Below are 15,088 nucleotides of genomic sequence, written 5' to 3'. Positions count from 1 at the left end.
TTTGCAGTCTTAAGGCCCATTCACAGTTGCGAGTCACTGAGGGCGTGCAACCGGCTGTTGCATGTGACCAGGGAGCCAGTCAGCTCAACCAACGTTCACACTTGCGAAGAAGGTGACCGGCGGACCACTTTCCCGAGTTTGTCTTGTTCGGAACGAGACTTGTAGGTCTTGACTGTTCATCGACAACGGGAAGTCGGATCTAAAACTAACTTCCATTCACTCCAGCTTCATCGCTATTCGCAAGACGGGAAAACCAAATCAATTGGTCTGCGAATGTTGTTTTTTGACCATTTGCGATAGCCACTTCTTGATCACTATAGTCGCACAACTTTTGTGAGTCGCAAGTGTGAACGGGCCTTTACACACCCAACAGGTCGAAAGCAACAACAGAACCTTGCAGGCAGCTCACTGAAAGCCTTTTTAGACCCAGTTTTGCCTTTGTCAGATCGCATCTGAAAGAAAAAATGTATATTATGATGCCCCTTGATTGCATGACTAACAGTTGCAATCACCATCAAGGCAGGCATGCTTAGAAGCCCCCTGCTGACTGAAACGGATGCTGACATTTGAAATATTTTCACACCAGCACCTCTGTGACAGATCACCACTTATTTCAGGCTGTCTCCGTTTTTATTTGTGATCTGGAGGAATAATTTTTACCTGGCCAATATAGTCATATGAACACCACCTGGCCCGCCCTCAAAGATGAGAAAGATAAACAGGGTGAAATGCTGTCACTTTTTTCATCTTTCACACTGTTACGCACTGTAGCAGGATGATTACAATGTTCCAATCAAGCGCCCCGAAAGAAGACACCATAAATTAGTCTGTTTTGCCAGGTGATCGATATGCCACGCTGAGAGCAGATTTTATGCTCAGAGTTGCTGCTCGAGCAACTCCCTTTCCTGCTTGAAGAAGGTGACAAGCAGTTGCTCGAGGTCATCGTCACATCGTGCCACCTGCTTCTCCATGGCCAGCCTGAGGTCCTCTTTCGCGCCCTTGTTCACGCCTCGTGTCACTGCCCTCTGCCTGCAGTAAACAGCACCCACACACCAGGTTTGGCCAAGCATGCCAGAATTTGTGTTTGTCCGTACCACGCAATTTTATTTCGTGACTGTCCAGTCAAACATGAGTTTCTTCCTCAGCAACCTGAGCCACTATTCCTGTCACTTCTATCCTTTTCTATTTAAAGAATGCACTTTTTTGTTTTGCAATCAATTATTCCTTGCAGCAGTTACCAATAACACCCTGAAACAGCAAACAACACTATGTTGCTAGCAGTACCTTTTGCACATCCTTTATTTGAACCTTAAATATGCATGCCCTATTCTGTACCTTTTTTTGTTTATCAGTGCACTGAAAAGGGGGAGAGAAAAAAAGAAATAAAAAAAAAAATCCCATAAACTTCCATCTAGAAAAAGCACGCAAAACTGCGAATTGGCCATAACTGCATCCTGCGCGTCACAAATACAGCAGTTAAGTGGAAACAAGCAAACGTGTTACTGGGTGAGAGCTCCTTTTACGAACAGACATAATTTTTGAACAGCCACTCTCATCCCCAAACCCAACCCCACCCGGGAGGACTGGGAGGCAGCCCTGCTCGGATGCTCCGATCTGGCAAGCCAGAAGGCCCTGGTCCACCGAGCCCGAGCCGTAGCGGTCGCCAATGGGCTCCTGTAATGAGGAGCCCACCTAGTGTTTGTGTGAGGTTGCCCCGGCTACCTCAAGCTTCCTCCGAATAAAGTTTTTCACACACACACACACACATTCAGGTGCTGCCAAAAGTAACCCGGCTGCTTTGGTGTTAGCGAACACACTAGCTCTACTAGTTTCAGGTTCACTTTGATGGCATGCCCACCTCCCCACCTTCCGTACTATGTCTCAAGATTACAGTCCAATCCAGCAAAGGAGAGCTACTAAAGAAATGTAGACATAAAGCAAAATGCAGCAGAATGAATCAGAAAATTAAATATTCGTTTTCATTTTCGATGCCTTTCTATAAAATTGACAAAAACAAAACAAAAAAAAAAAAAGAAAGAAAAACAAGGATTAAGTTGGAGTGAAGCTTCAGAGGCAGCGTGGCTCACTGCCACATAACATGTCAGCACAACTATTCTTGCTAGGATCCAGACTGACACGTCGGATGGTCAGAAAAACCTGGCTGAAAATTAGGGCCACAGCTGTTTCCAGCAGATTCGGCATTTCACACAGATAAACAGATAAACTGGACTGACTGGCTAATTTGAGCAATCAGGACCTCCAAAATAATTAAACATATTCCATGTAGATGCAATTTTCGATGAGTAGGCAACAAGCAGTCTCACCTCCCAACCTGAGTAGTTGAGGTTGGCAACAGATCCAGTGTGACTCCCCCTCCATTGCTTGTGGTGATGTACATGAATTCCTCCAGCATGTCAGCATCTGTAAGTGCTTAGTTAAGGAAACTGGCTACTGACACAACCAAACAAAATTGCTAGTCGTATTTTGTTTGCCGAGAAAAATTAAAGGCCCCGCCAAACAGTTTGCCCATGAAACATACGAACTGATGCACTTTTGAGTGTGCTTTCAGAAAAGGTCCTGGCACCGGCATATATTCAGCGCAAAAGTCCCTCGCCAGGATGTGTTCGACATGTCGCCATTCAACCTTAGATTGAATGGTTAGGTTGAAATTTTTGGCATTTTTCTTATTTTATTGTGCCCCTTAGTGTTCACCAAGTAGAACGACTATACCTAAAGGTATTACATCTACCTTAGGGCACAGAAAATAGGTTCGTTCTCGACTGAAGACATGAGGAAAGTACAGCACTCAGTTACTATTGCAAACTAAACCTGGCTTGGTTTATAGTGTTTAACATTCCAAAGTGACTAAGGCTATGAAGGACTCTAGTGGACAGCTCTGCAAATTTTTATTATCCAAGGTTCTTCAACGTGCACTTAAGTCACCCAGTAAGTGGGAGCCTCGCTCTGTCTCTACTGAAAAGCGGTTGCCGCAGCCGGGATTGAACAAGCGTTCTTAGGTTCAGCAGCCGTGCGTCTTAACCACAAAGCCACCGCAGCAGATGAAAACTAAGCCTGGCAAGCCTCCGTGGTGATGCGTATCAAATTATATACCAAGCCATAGACATCGAGCTACAGCATGTAGGCCTCAAGACAAGCTGCGAAATTCAGTTCACCGTCGACTCGCAAAAAAAAGGACACTGATGAGATAATTGAAGAAGAGGCCATAGCAGAAGCTGCCCTGCTTCTTGATGACCTCGAGCAGCTTGCGGAACAGTGGCTCTTCCTCTGGCCAGTCGTACTGGGTCATCACGATCAAGTGACCTAGGGCAAGGTCATCTCGGCTGAACTGCATCAGCACTTTGTCCTGCAAAACAACAGCTGAAGTTGCAAACACGCTGCTGCACAGAGAACTATGAATAATTAAAACACCTTAGCTCATTAGTTGGATGCATTGCACACCCTTCAGCACCAGCTAAGGTGACTGAGGTGCAGAAGCGATCGCAGGTAAACAAAAGTTTCGTTTATATTGTGATAATGAACTGGGCTTATTTCACGTATACACAAGAATAATCTAAGCATGGGCCCCTGCCCATGTTGAACTGCTAGCATACAATACACTTATCAAACCTCAGCTGGAGTATGCTTGTGTGGTGTGGGACCCGTACTTGAAAAAGGACGTAACTAAAGTAGAAAAGGTACAGAGAAAAGCAGTTCGTTTTATATTCAATGCATATGGCAGATTAGATTCACCATCATCTCTAATCAGTGAAAACAAAATTGGACATTAGAAACTAGAAGAATGATTTCCAGACTGCGGTTTCTGTATCGACTCTGCAATCACCAACTTGATATCAATGCACAATTGTTCATTCATCGATGTGTGGGTCGTCAAACCCGACACTCCCATCATCCCAACCTGGAACCAATCTTTGCCCGTACTAACAGATTCAAGAACTCTTTTTTTCTGTGCACTGTCTCCCAGTGGAATGCACTTCCAAGAGATGTTTTCTCCACTAATAATGTAAAAGTTTTTGAATACGGTGTACGAAAAGCCTTGGGTTGATTTTTTACTTCACTATTCGCTAGTTCACTTTTTTTCCATCATGTATTTGCACTGCACCCTGTTGGTTTTATATCTTTTGCTTGCCAATGGTGGCGCTGGAATGCATTTTCTTGAGCCCTGTATTGCCCTCCTGCTTGGTCTGTATTGACTGCAGTATGTTCTAAATAAATAAAAAAAATAAAATAATGCAGAAGTAAATTTAGATGCCCCACTCCCACCCGCAGCGCCACTTCGCCGAAACGACCGACGTTTGAAGAATTGCTCTCTCAATATAAAACCTTGATAATTCGAATTCGGTTAGCCTGGAATCAGAGATAACTGATTGACTGTTTGCGGTCCTGTAATTTATAAAACAAATTTTACTCGACAATTCGAGCTGGCAGTGTGCACCGGTTCGACCATTTTGAATACCAGCTGCTAAGCAGAAACACCCAAGTTAACTGGTTCCGTAATGTCACACCAGTTATACTAACAGACACATGAGCCTGCTTTCAATGGTGGGATGTTTAACCCAGCCATAGCAACCTTCAGCAGCTGACCAGTGTTTGAATGGCAGTTGGCAGCGCTAGACATGCCCAGACTACGTCAGCAACAGTTTCCATTTTGTGCAAGCGACAAACTGTGCCAATCTCGTTAAAACGAAATACACTGCACTGCACCCAGGTTGCCCGATTGGATGTCACTCCTTCTCAACAGATAGCTGCTCTTGTGCACATGCATCTTAGAGCTCCAGTGCATCACATACCTAAAATTAAAGTTAACTAAGTGGCCTCTATGTGCACACGATGGCAGCTGCAAATGACAGGACCTCTCCTTATCCATGAAACTGGAAATGGTCATGCAAGTTAAGGAGCGTGCCGAGCACCATTTTGAGGAACAAGGCTGACACTCGGGCTAAAGTAGAGAAGAGACCTGGTACTCACTGTACCAGACGTATGTATGCACAACTGCATATGAAGATGTTGAGGTGGCTGTGTACAAACAGTCCTTTGACATTCAACCCCAAAACGTTCCTGTTCTTGCCCTCTTAACTGAGGGAAAAGCAAAGAACTTCGATTCTGATCATTCCATGGTGGCTACGGTTGGCTTCAGGACTCTAAGAACATCACAAAATTGTTGGCAAGACAATCACTTGTGAGAATTGTGCCATGGCTGCCGATACAGTGAACAAGTGGGCTGAAGAACCTTAGGGCGGATATTTCAGCAAGGTAGCAATGCTGTATGTTCATGCGAAAGCATCAATAAGCCATGCATCAGCCAAGGTCAATCTGGCAGGCTGCTTGGCCTTCAACGAGCCTGAAGATCACAGTGTGGCTCCACTTAACTATGGTACAACTATGGTGTACTGTCACTTGATCTTTGACCTAAGCTTTAACTATGCCATGTATCAGCCAAGGTCAAGCTAGCAGGCTGTTTGACCTTCAATGAGCCACAGGTCAGTGTGGCTATGTAGCGTAACCATGGACCTATGGTGGCACCACTACTTGACCTTTGACGCCAAATAAAGAATCACATATTCCCTCTTGTCGCTGACTGACTACATAGTCTAGGCAATTGCTGTGAAACCATGCCTGCCAGTGTCTAAGCTAAGCCTAACCTAATCAAAGCCAAACAAAACGACACTTTCACTTTGCCTAACTAGGTTTAGCGGGGTTAGACCTCAGCCATTTTTTTTTAAATGCAGATAAAACTACACTATTTTGGCAGATGTTTCTGCACAAGGCACTGGCATGTCACGACGGCAAGTGATAAAATCAATAAGGATGAAAAACTACTTCTGGTTGCCAAAAACACAGATACACCGACAAAATTTCAATCATTCATGACCACGTTGCTTGCTGAAATTTCAGTACCAGCGGCCTACAGGCCCAATAAATGCACGGATAGAGTCAAACGTTCCTGCCAAGTGGCTGAAGACTTGGAATGACAATCCGGTAACCCAAAGATTCAAATGTCTGCCTTCTCTTAATGTCCTCGTGGATCAGGAGATAATCACTGTGGTGAGGGCTGGGTATAAAACCTGAGAACAGGGAGAAACCTAAATGTCAAAATGTTAGGCACCCTATTTATGAAAAGTAGGTCGTGAAATGATATAAAAAGCCGGCCTATACAAAATTTCTTCCAATGTTCTAATCTTTGCTTTTTTCAGAAAGAGTAAATGCTTTCTAGGGCGAGCTCAATGAAGTCGTCAAAGGTCTCGACTGTTCGCGGAACAGGTTGTGCAAAAAAAGGTGCGAGCCGTTGGGTGGCTACGTTGTTCAACTGCTGTAACATTTTCATTTGCCGTCGCAAAGCGATGAGGTTTATCCTTGTGAAAGCACCGAGTACGGCGCAGATTTATTTCCGTGGGTTTAATGTCTGTGGCTGTGGTTTCCGTGGGTGTCTGTGGCTAACACTTCTTATTCACAACAACCCACTAAACAAAATAAAAGCGAGATTGATGTTTTCGAGAAATCACTTGAGTGCACCTTTTAAGTAATGTAATATTTTTTATATACACTACCCTTACTATAAAAGCTCGTCTTAGGCAGACAGGTGCACGGGAAGTTTTACATAAACTACTAAATAGAATATGAAACTTTGGTTCCCATAATAAAATGGAATTGAAATGCAAGTGGTAGCATGCCACATAACCTTCTTGTCACAAAATAATGTGAAAGAGATCATTATGAGATTGTGCGACTGATGAACTCTAAACATTATTCATGTTCATTTAAAGTTTCAAAAAAATATAGCCACCATCATGCATAATTATGCCTCAAATCATCAAATGCTCAAATGATATACTTTCAGATTCTACTCGTCAAGACGTTTTCAACAACACTATATGACTTGACGCTACAGTGTAAAGTTCAATTTTTAATCAGTATTAACTAATTAATGGCAATTAACACCTGCAATTAGGGTAGCAAAGTCATGCCCAATAGAAGCTATCAAACAATATATGACGATGCTGTAAAAAAGTTCAATTTTTAATTTCAGTGAACTAAATGGTAATTAATATCTGCAAATAGTGCAGCACAATCATACTCAACACAAGCTATCCAACCATATATGACTCAATGCTGTAGAAAAAGTTCAATTTTTACTTATAATTAACTTATTAATGGTAACTGACTCATGCTTAAATTTAATCAAGTTATTTTACTCAACATAAGCTATCAAACAATATCTGACTTGATGCTATAGTGTAAAGTTAAAGTTCAAATAACAACTAACTAATGGGTAATTAATGAAGACTTATATTCAAACTAGTGCAATTACAACAGAATCTCGTTGATATGTTCCCAGTTCATACGATTTCCCACTTCATACGTTCAAAATCGCTGGCAGTAAAAAAATCTCCAATAGAGTTACATACTTTTCTCCCAGTTATTACGTTCCCAGATAAAACGATTTCTCGGTTACCGAATTCCAAAATTTCGACAGATTGTGGTCATATAATGCATTTTGCGATAAACTGGATATGCGCTAATGAGCGCTCGCCATGAAAGACTTTTTCAGTGGCGCTCATCTGCCGCAGTTGCTTTCCTGCACTGTCTACGCGCAAAGGGGTGAAGCATCAAAGAAAGCCAACGAGGTGCCCGTTTCCACGGAAACATAACTTCATGAGGAGAAATGTGGTGGCTTCTTTGCGGTGCCTTAAGGGCATAGGGGTGAGACATTTGGTAACTACAACTACCGTATTTACTCGCATAATGATCGCACTTTTTTTTTTTTAAATACTGACGCAAATTTCGGGGTGCGATCATTACGCGGGGTAAATTTTCTACAAAAAATTTTTGAGCACCGAAAACGCAAACAAGTTGCAGGTCAGACGTCTTAGAACATATATCTCGATTACAACCAAAAATAAAAGCTGAGTAAGGCTTACCTTCGCAATAAACACGCACATTAAGCATCACATGGAGTGCACAATGCCCATTTATTTTTTTTTGTCAGTACTCTAATCAAAGTCTGAATTCTCGCCATCCTCGCTTTCACTGCTGCACGACTCATCGGAAATGGCAGTGTCGTCGCTGGGAGCATCTTCACAATCCCACAGGAAGTCATCTTCCGTTCCATCCAAAGCGTTAGATATGCCTGTCTTCTTAAAACTCTTAGCCACTACCTCGTCGGAGATACTGCTCCACACTTCTGTGATCCACGAGCACAGCATCTCCACGGATGGCCTTCTAATCTTTCCGCTCGGCGTCAAATCATGCTGGCCCATCGCCATCTACTCAGCATACATGGCTGGGAGCCGCTGGCACAACGACGTCCGCCGCCTCAGGGAAAGTCCATTCCGTCAGCGAGTCGTCCAACCGGAGCTAGCGCGGAAATCCTTTGCGGCGATTCCCAGCTTCCTGGCAGTTGTGCGCGCCTGCGTCTGTATCATTTCTAATGACACTGCACAATCATCCTTGCGCAGGTCCCTCACGTATTCTAGGACCGCCTCCTCAACACGAGGGAACTTGCCCGTTTTGGGTCCACGGAAAGCCCGCCGTGTCTTGTTCGTAGCCATCAGCTTCTCGCGCTGCTTCTTCCAATAGCGTATCCTCATTTCGTCCACACCGAAATGCCTACCAGCAACGCAGTTTCCATGCTCCAGTGCATAGTCGACAGCCTTGAGCTTGAACGCGGCGGTGTAACTGGCATACCGCCCCATGGTGAAATGGCGTAAACTCGCACAAAAACACAAAGCACGCTACGACGCTGCCGAATTGCAAAATGGCGAACGCCGCAAAGCATGGAATCATGGGAACTCCAACGTTACTAGACTAGGTTGGGAACTCATCGGAATGCATTCGCTGCGGGATGACTGCAGATCAACCACCAGGCGGCTCCATGTTCGGAGTGCGATCATTACGCGGGGAATTTAAAAAATGGAATTTTGACCTCAAAATTCAGGGGTGCGATCATTACGCGAGTGCGATCATTATGCGAGTAAATACGGTATTTACTTGCATACGAGCGGGCCGGATCAGGGGGACGCAGCATGAGCAAAAAATGCAGCGGCTGCAAACCGTTAAGACGGCTTTTCCACATGTCGCCGGTGTGAGAAGGCGATGCACCCAGAAACAACCAAGAAAGCGATCTTGGCTTGTCACTGCCTTCTGCGAACTGGATTTGTTGCGACTAGATCCCTTCCACACTTAGGACAATGAAAATACGGACTAAATTCTGCGAGAGCTGAAAAAGGATCTGTACCATTATGATGCCTACAAATTCTAATCTACGCTTTTATGCAGTGAAAGTCTCAATTCTAAATGCCTTTGTACCTCGTTCGGCAGGTAAATGTTTCAAAATCAAGTGGCTCAGATCATATGTTTTCCCATGTAATAAATACGTTTTTTTCCCCGCATTCTTTAGAAAACATAACAAGGTTTTCCTGCATACTTGATATAAGCTATCTAACAATATATGACTTGATGTACCTAAAGTTCAATTTTTAATTACAATCACCTGTAATTAGTCACAATGTATAATAAGGCAGTCAGTCATGTGGTCCTAAACAGTTAAGTAATACCTAGTAGTCTGTACTAGCAAACTGAATGCAATTCAAATTGAATGGCATTAGCATCTAATGTCATTATTCTGTTCTGACCCGAGAATGTCACTGAATGTATTTGGGAAATTTATTCGCATTAGATCTCGAACTGAATGTAAACTCTAGGCAACAGATACTCAGCAGAAACAAGCAACATGAATACACAATATGCGTGATACTAAAGTGAAAAATTTAATGAATTTTACTAAAAGAAATGTGAATTCTGGTTTGAAAGCATTTGCATCGCAGGCTGTTGTAAAAAGCCATCACTCTCGGTGACAGCAATAGCGATGCCAGGCCTTGAGTGTTGATTATCCTTCAAATGTGCTTCTTTACGTGCGTTTATCTCAGAGGTATTTAAAGCTGTAACTGAGTGCCCTTTTTGACGTCAACTGTATGCTCTACGTGTCTCCTTGCACCTCCGTGCTGTATATTTCAGCTCCGTACTGTCAGCTATATTGTTTATTTACATTTATCGAATCATTAGATGACTTTGCACTTGCATTGGATTTTGATGGCTAAGTGTCCATTAACCGCAGTAATTTTTTTCACTGACTGTAATTGCCATCATATGCGAATGACACGTTATATGTTACTGTGCAGTGCTGAAAAACCGAATGATGTTCGATGTCTTGAATGCCATTCGATTTGAACGACATTAAATCCCCCAGTGTGACGGGTATAAGTCATATGGTCATGCACCAGTTCCGTAGCACACTACACTAGGCATGACTTGTCACTGGACAGGCTAAGTCCCAGTTTGACCTTGACCGAGCTTGAAGGTCATTCGGAGATACTGAAGTGGTCCTTGGGTATGTACCTGAATTAGTAGAGCTGCCGACAGAATACAGCAACAGCAAGCTAATCTAGTGTCATTCAAAGTGGGTTGTTGTGCAGCTTTATGAAATCAGTACACTAGTACATCCATGAAACTACCAAGTTGTCAATCTCACTACAGTCGAACCCGGATATATCGAATTTTGGTTATATCGAACTCACGAAATATCCCCTTGAAAATCCCATGTAAAAGTATAGGAAAGCCGCATCATATATCGAACTCAATTTCACCGGTCGTTCGATAACTCCGTACCACGCACTGGAAAGTGTGCCTTCCCCAAAGACGATCGCATTACCCTTGGCCGTTTGCCGCGTGACGTTTTCAAGCCACGCGCGGAAGGAATGAGAGGGGACAGTTCGGCGACGGCTGGTCTGGGCAGCGCCGCGCCCATTCCCCAAAGGCGCGCGCATCTGCAGTTGTCGTTTCCCGCGCGCCAACACATGACGTTTGCAAGCCATGTGCGTGGGTGTGCCCATTCTTTTGCTGAGCTATCTCTTTCCTTCAGCACGCGCAACGCATGAGCCAAGCCAGCTCAGCCCGTTTTCAGACAGACGTCGGACGCTTTCTCCAGCGTGTCTTGCGAACCCTCTGCGTGCAGCGGCGCGGCGGCGGACATGGCTATGGCGCCTGCGGATTTTAAGAAGCGGCAGTTCTTTTTTTTTTTCTTATTTTTTTCTTTTTTTTCCTTGCGAGAGTCATCCTTTCTTATCGTTGTGCTGTACGCGCGGTGTAGCGTAAGATATGGCGGCTGCGGACGTTAAGAAACGGCAGGGATTTTTTTTTTTTTTTTTTTGCGGGGATGTTTATTTTATTGTTTTTTTATCATTTATCCTTGCATGTATGAATCAGCGAAAGCACGTAGTCAGCTGCTGCGATCATGACACCCGCCCCAAGCGCGGCGTGATAAATCGAACCAGGCTTGCGCAATCAAGCCATCACGGGCACTCTGCCAAGTTCGCTCCCCGCCACCGCAGGAGCTATCAAAAGATATATACGCGCCCCGACGTTATCGCTGCGCAGCATCTTGGCATGCTGCCAATGAGCTGTGGATGAGACGACCGAAACGGACTGACGCGCGCCATCGACATGCAAGCGAAAATGCTCGCGATTTCTGCCACCGCAGCGACACAGAAACCTTGTTTTGTGCTGCCGCGGTGGCTCGAGCGGCGAGAGGGACGCAGTTCCAACAAGTTCGAAAATTTTCGCTCTGTCGCTGCCACTGGTACCTGAGATCGCTCAGTCGCTTGCATGTGAGCGAGCTGGCCTTAACGCTTTTTTTTTTTTTTTCAAATTCTCGGGTGCAAAAGTGGAGGGTGGGTTCATTATGCGAGTGGGTTGATTACGCGACAAATACGGTATCGTTTTTTCGCATCGTAAGTACCGTCACAAGCCGATTTCTGTATATCGAATTATCGATATATCGAACTATTTCGCGATCCCCTTCGAGTTCGATATATCCGGGTTCGACTGTATATTTAATGACAGGGGCAAAAACACTTATCTTCCCTTCTTTTTCAAAGACTCAACATAGCGCTGTTTCATAGAAGATGTGATTAATTTTGTCAATGCCTTAGCAGCAGAAGTAGCACACAAGGACACCAGTGTCACATTGGCGGCAACAGTCAGCAGAACCTTACTTGTATCGTGAATTATTCCTCTCATGAAGTCAGAGATCCTCAAGAAGTATCTGCTTTTTACATTCCTTTGTCTCAAGGCATATTATTATTAAAGGAGAAATAAATTTTACTAAGCTTTTTCTAATTCTGGCGAAAGGGATCCACAGCCTCATTCTCAGAGCCAGCTCGCAGAAGACGCTCCCAGCATGAATCTGGGGGCACTGCTGCCATTGAACGACGTCAGCAGTTGCACCGAAGGTGGATGTTGGACAAGAACTAGATTGCGCTTCACTACAGTCTGTGCACTCTTTTGGCAAATGTGCTCAGTACAGTCATTAGGAGTCATCCAAGCAAGTGCGCGCTATTTATGCCATATATGAGCAGCTTGTTAGCGCCGGCTCTGTACACAACACGGCGGCTGGTGTCGGTTCATGACGTCACCAGACCATTTCAACATGGCAGTGGCTGTGGATATGAGAAGTTTCACAGTCTCAATTTCAGTCACTTGCTTCAGAATAAAGAATGAGCCTAGGGAGCTCAGACTAGGGAAATTGTGCAATAAGGTCCGTTATTATCTTCCAGAACACAAAACTGAAATATGTTGGCTGACCACGTCATGACCCTTTTCGGTGCATGCAGTTACAGTGTCTGCTTGGCTAGTAACACTTCCTTTTTTGGTGTACCTGGGCACACAACATTATCTATTCCCTTTGAGTTTGTGACTCCTTAACTGAAATAACAAATAATAAAATAAGGACAACAAACAACTGAATGCACAGTTACCTTGAAGCATGTGATCAGTGTCTTCATGCAGAAGCAGAGTACCTCTGCCCTGTCATAGCAGGCAAACACGAGCTTCCTCTCTGTAATGAAGGTGAAACAATGACGCCACTCAACAGTGAGAAATGCAACTTAAATGATACGGGACTTGGCACAGTGAGTATGCAGGCTTTGAGCCCTCCTTCAATGCTAGGGAATGAGTTAAAGCTGCTGCTTAATTGGTTTAAATCACCCATTTACTCAATTCTAAAAATGGACAACCTCTCATCAACATCAAATCTCGAAAGGCTGCAACAGCATAAAAAGAAAAAATGAAGGCATGCTATGAACAGTACCCAACATCATTGTTGATATATTCCATTAGGCTCAAATACTTTGCAGTGCTATTTTCCCCCATGATTGTTCATGACTAACAAAGTGAACAGCTTTGCTGTTTAAAGAATACAGAGAGTCATGGCATCAGTGGAAGCCCCCAGCTATAGCAGCCAAGACGTGTTATGGTTTACTGAGAGTAAAGGACTATTACGAGGTTAAAAAAATGCAGCCACTGCCAATAGGCATTGAAATGCAAAAGTGCAAGCTGCCATACATTGCAATCTCATTGCGCATAGATCTCACTGAATCAAATCGTTTAATACCACCCATAGTGTCTAGGGCCAGTGGTTCGCCAGATACTCATCTCCTTGCAAATGCAAATTTTGACCATTTTGGACCCCTAAAAGTCGATAGTGCGACTCCCCCATCAAAATGAGAGTAAATGTGTAATTGCAATTTTACGCAGACGAACCCAACTAATCGTTACACACCACTCCGGTCTCTCTACCACTATCCATAGGGTCACAATTTCAATGTAATGACACATTTATATGAATATACAAATTTGAGTGCACCACTGATAAGCATTCCATTAAAGAGCCTTAGCTGTCCAAAGCGGTTCACCACTGAGTGGTAGGCAATTTTACGCCTAGGTTTCCAAATTCAGGTATCATCATGTTGAGCATGTAACGATGATTCGTTTTGTACCACCCGCGTCCTCCTGCTGCTACTGCTTCATCCGCCATGGTGGCTCAGTAGTAAAGGCGTTCGGCTACTGAACCGAAATACCCGGGTTCAATCCCGACTGCGGTGGCCGCTGTGTGCTGTGTGATGTCAGTGTATGTTAAAGATCCCCAGATGGTCGATATTACTCTGTAGCCCTCCACTACGCCACCTCTTTATTTCTTCTTTGACTCCCATCCTAAAGGTCCCTAGGTGGTCAAAATTATTTTGGAGCCTTCCTCTATGGCCCCTCTTTCGTTCTTCTTTGACTCCTATCTCCCTCCCTTCCCTTAAAGCCCAGTTCCGATGTCTACCAAAAAGTGTGACAGATATATGTGCCTTTCCTTTCCTCTAAACCAATTTAACAATTTATCCCCACTGCTGCCAGAAGTTACACCTCTGTTACGATTGTAATTACTAAAGGTCGTCGGTATGTCTATGCGCACATTTTAAAGCTTGATTCGACTAGTAATTTTGTGTGCGTTAACCCAACGAACCCTTTAGCACTGATCCAAACCTCGGACCTTAGGGTGGACGCCATCTTGGATTGCTAAGGTGGCACACCACCACGATGAACACTGCTTCAGACTTGGAGAAATTTGGAGCCCCGGACAAGCTCACCATTCTTGCTCTTAAAAAAAATAAGAGGTTCAGTGCATCATTTTTTTTTAATACCTCATTATTTATTTTGAGACTGCCCTCACGTTGGACAGAAACCCAGATCTTATTTTTCGCTATACAGAAATATACAGCATTCTTCTAGCGTGTCTAGTGAATGGAACGAACATGGGAACTGAACGACCACATCGGCTGTTGAACACGGCGGAGGTGTGAAATATACTGTTGCACTGGTGGCTGGCATACAGACTCATATTCGCCCTGTCAGCCTTGTGCGTGATCCTGCGCGTCATATGTGATGTTATGAAATCAGAAGGTAGCTGTACGAAGGAAAGTGAGAAACCCTGACATCATTTTTGACAAACTAGAAAGCTCCAAACTGATGCTGCGGAGAGCTATAGTTTTTATCTCTTACTTTTGTATGAGGTGGTTGAGGATATTGCTATTTAACCACCCCTGCACTGCTTTCTAAGGGTCGACTTGTCTCGAGCTAGGTGGGTGTCCCCGTGCTCGAGTAGCGACGGGGAAGTCTGCCTATTTGCAAGTAGTCATAAGTCCTTGTACGTACTTCTTATAAATTGATTGCCATTGATCTCTCTTTAGTT

At 44.1% G+C, this 15,088-nt stretch overlaps 1 protein-coding gene across 1 annotated transcript in view; it reads right to left on the bottom strand.

The window, feature by feature from the left end:
- Positions 1-608: 608 nt before the first annotated feature.
- IntS10 (integrator complex subunit 10) overlaps positions 609-15,088 on the bottom strand; it is a 63,559-nt gene continuing 49,079 nt past the window's right edge. Inside the window, exons 17-20 of the mRNA XM_084606900.1 lie at positions 12,831-12,910; positions 3,199-3,364; positions 2,325-2,421; positions 609-1,029 (exon numbers count right to left, since the gene is read on the bottom strand). Of these exons, the coding sequence (XP_084463026.1) occupies positions 876-1,029; positions 2,325-2,421; positions 3,199-3,364; positions 12,831-12,910 (497 nt within the window). The 3' untranslated portion in view covers positions 609-875. The remainder of the gene's footprint in view (positions 1,030-2,324; positions 2,422-3,198; positions 3,365-12,830; positions 12,911-15,088) is intronic.

Source organism: Amblyomma maculatum, chromosome 6 (genome assembly GCF_055883805.1).
Source record: "Amblyomma maculatum isolate TAMU_Amacu chromosome 6, ASM5588380v1, whole genome shotgun sequence".
NCBI lineage: Eukaryota > Metazoa > Arthropoda > Arachnida > Ixodida > Ixodidae > Amblyomma > Amblyomma maculatum.
The sequence above is the reverse complement of the archived record's forward strand: the minus strand, read 5'-3'. Positions and strand labels throughout refer to the sequence as shown.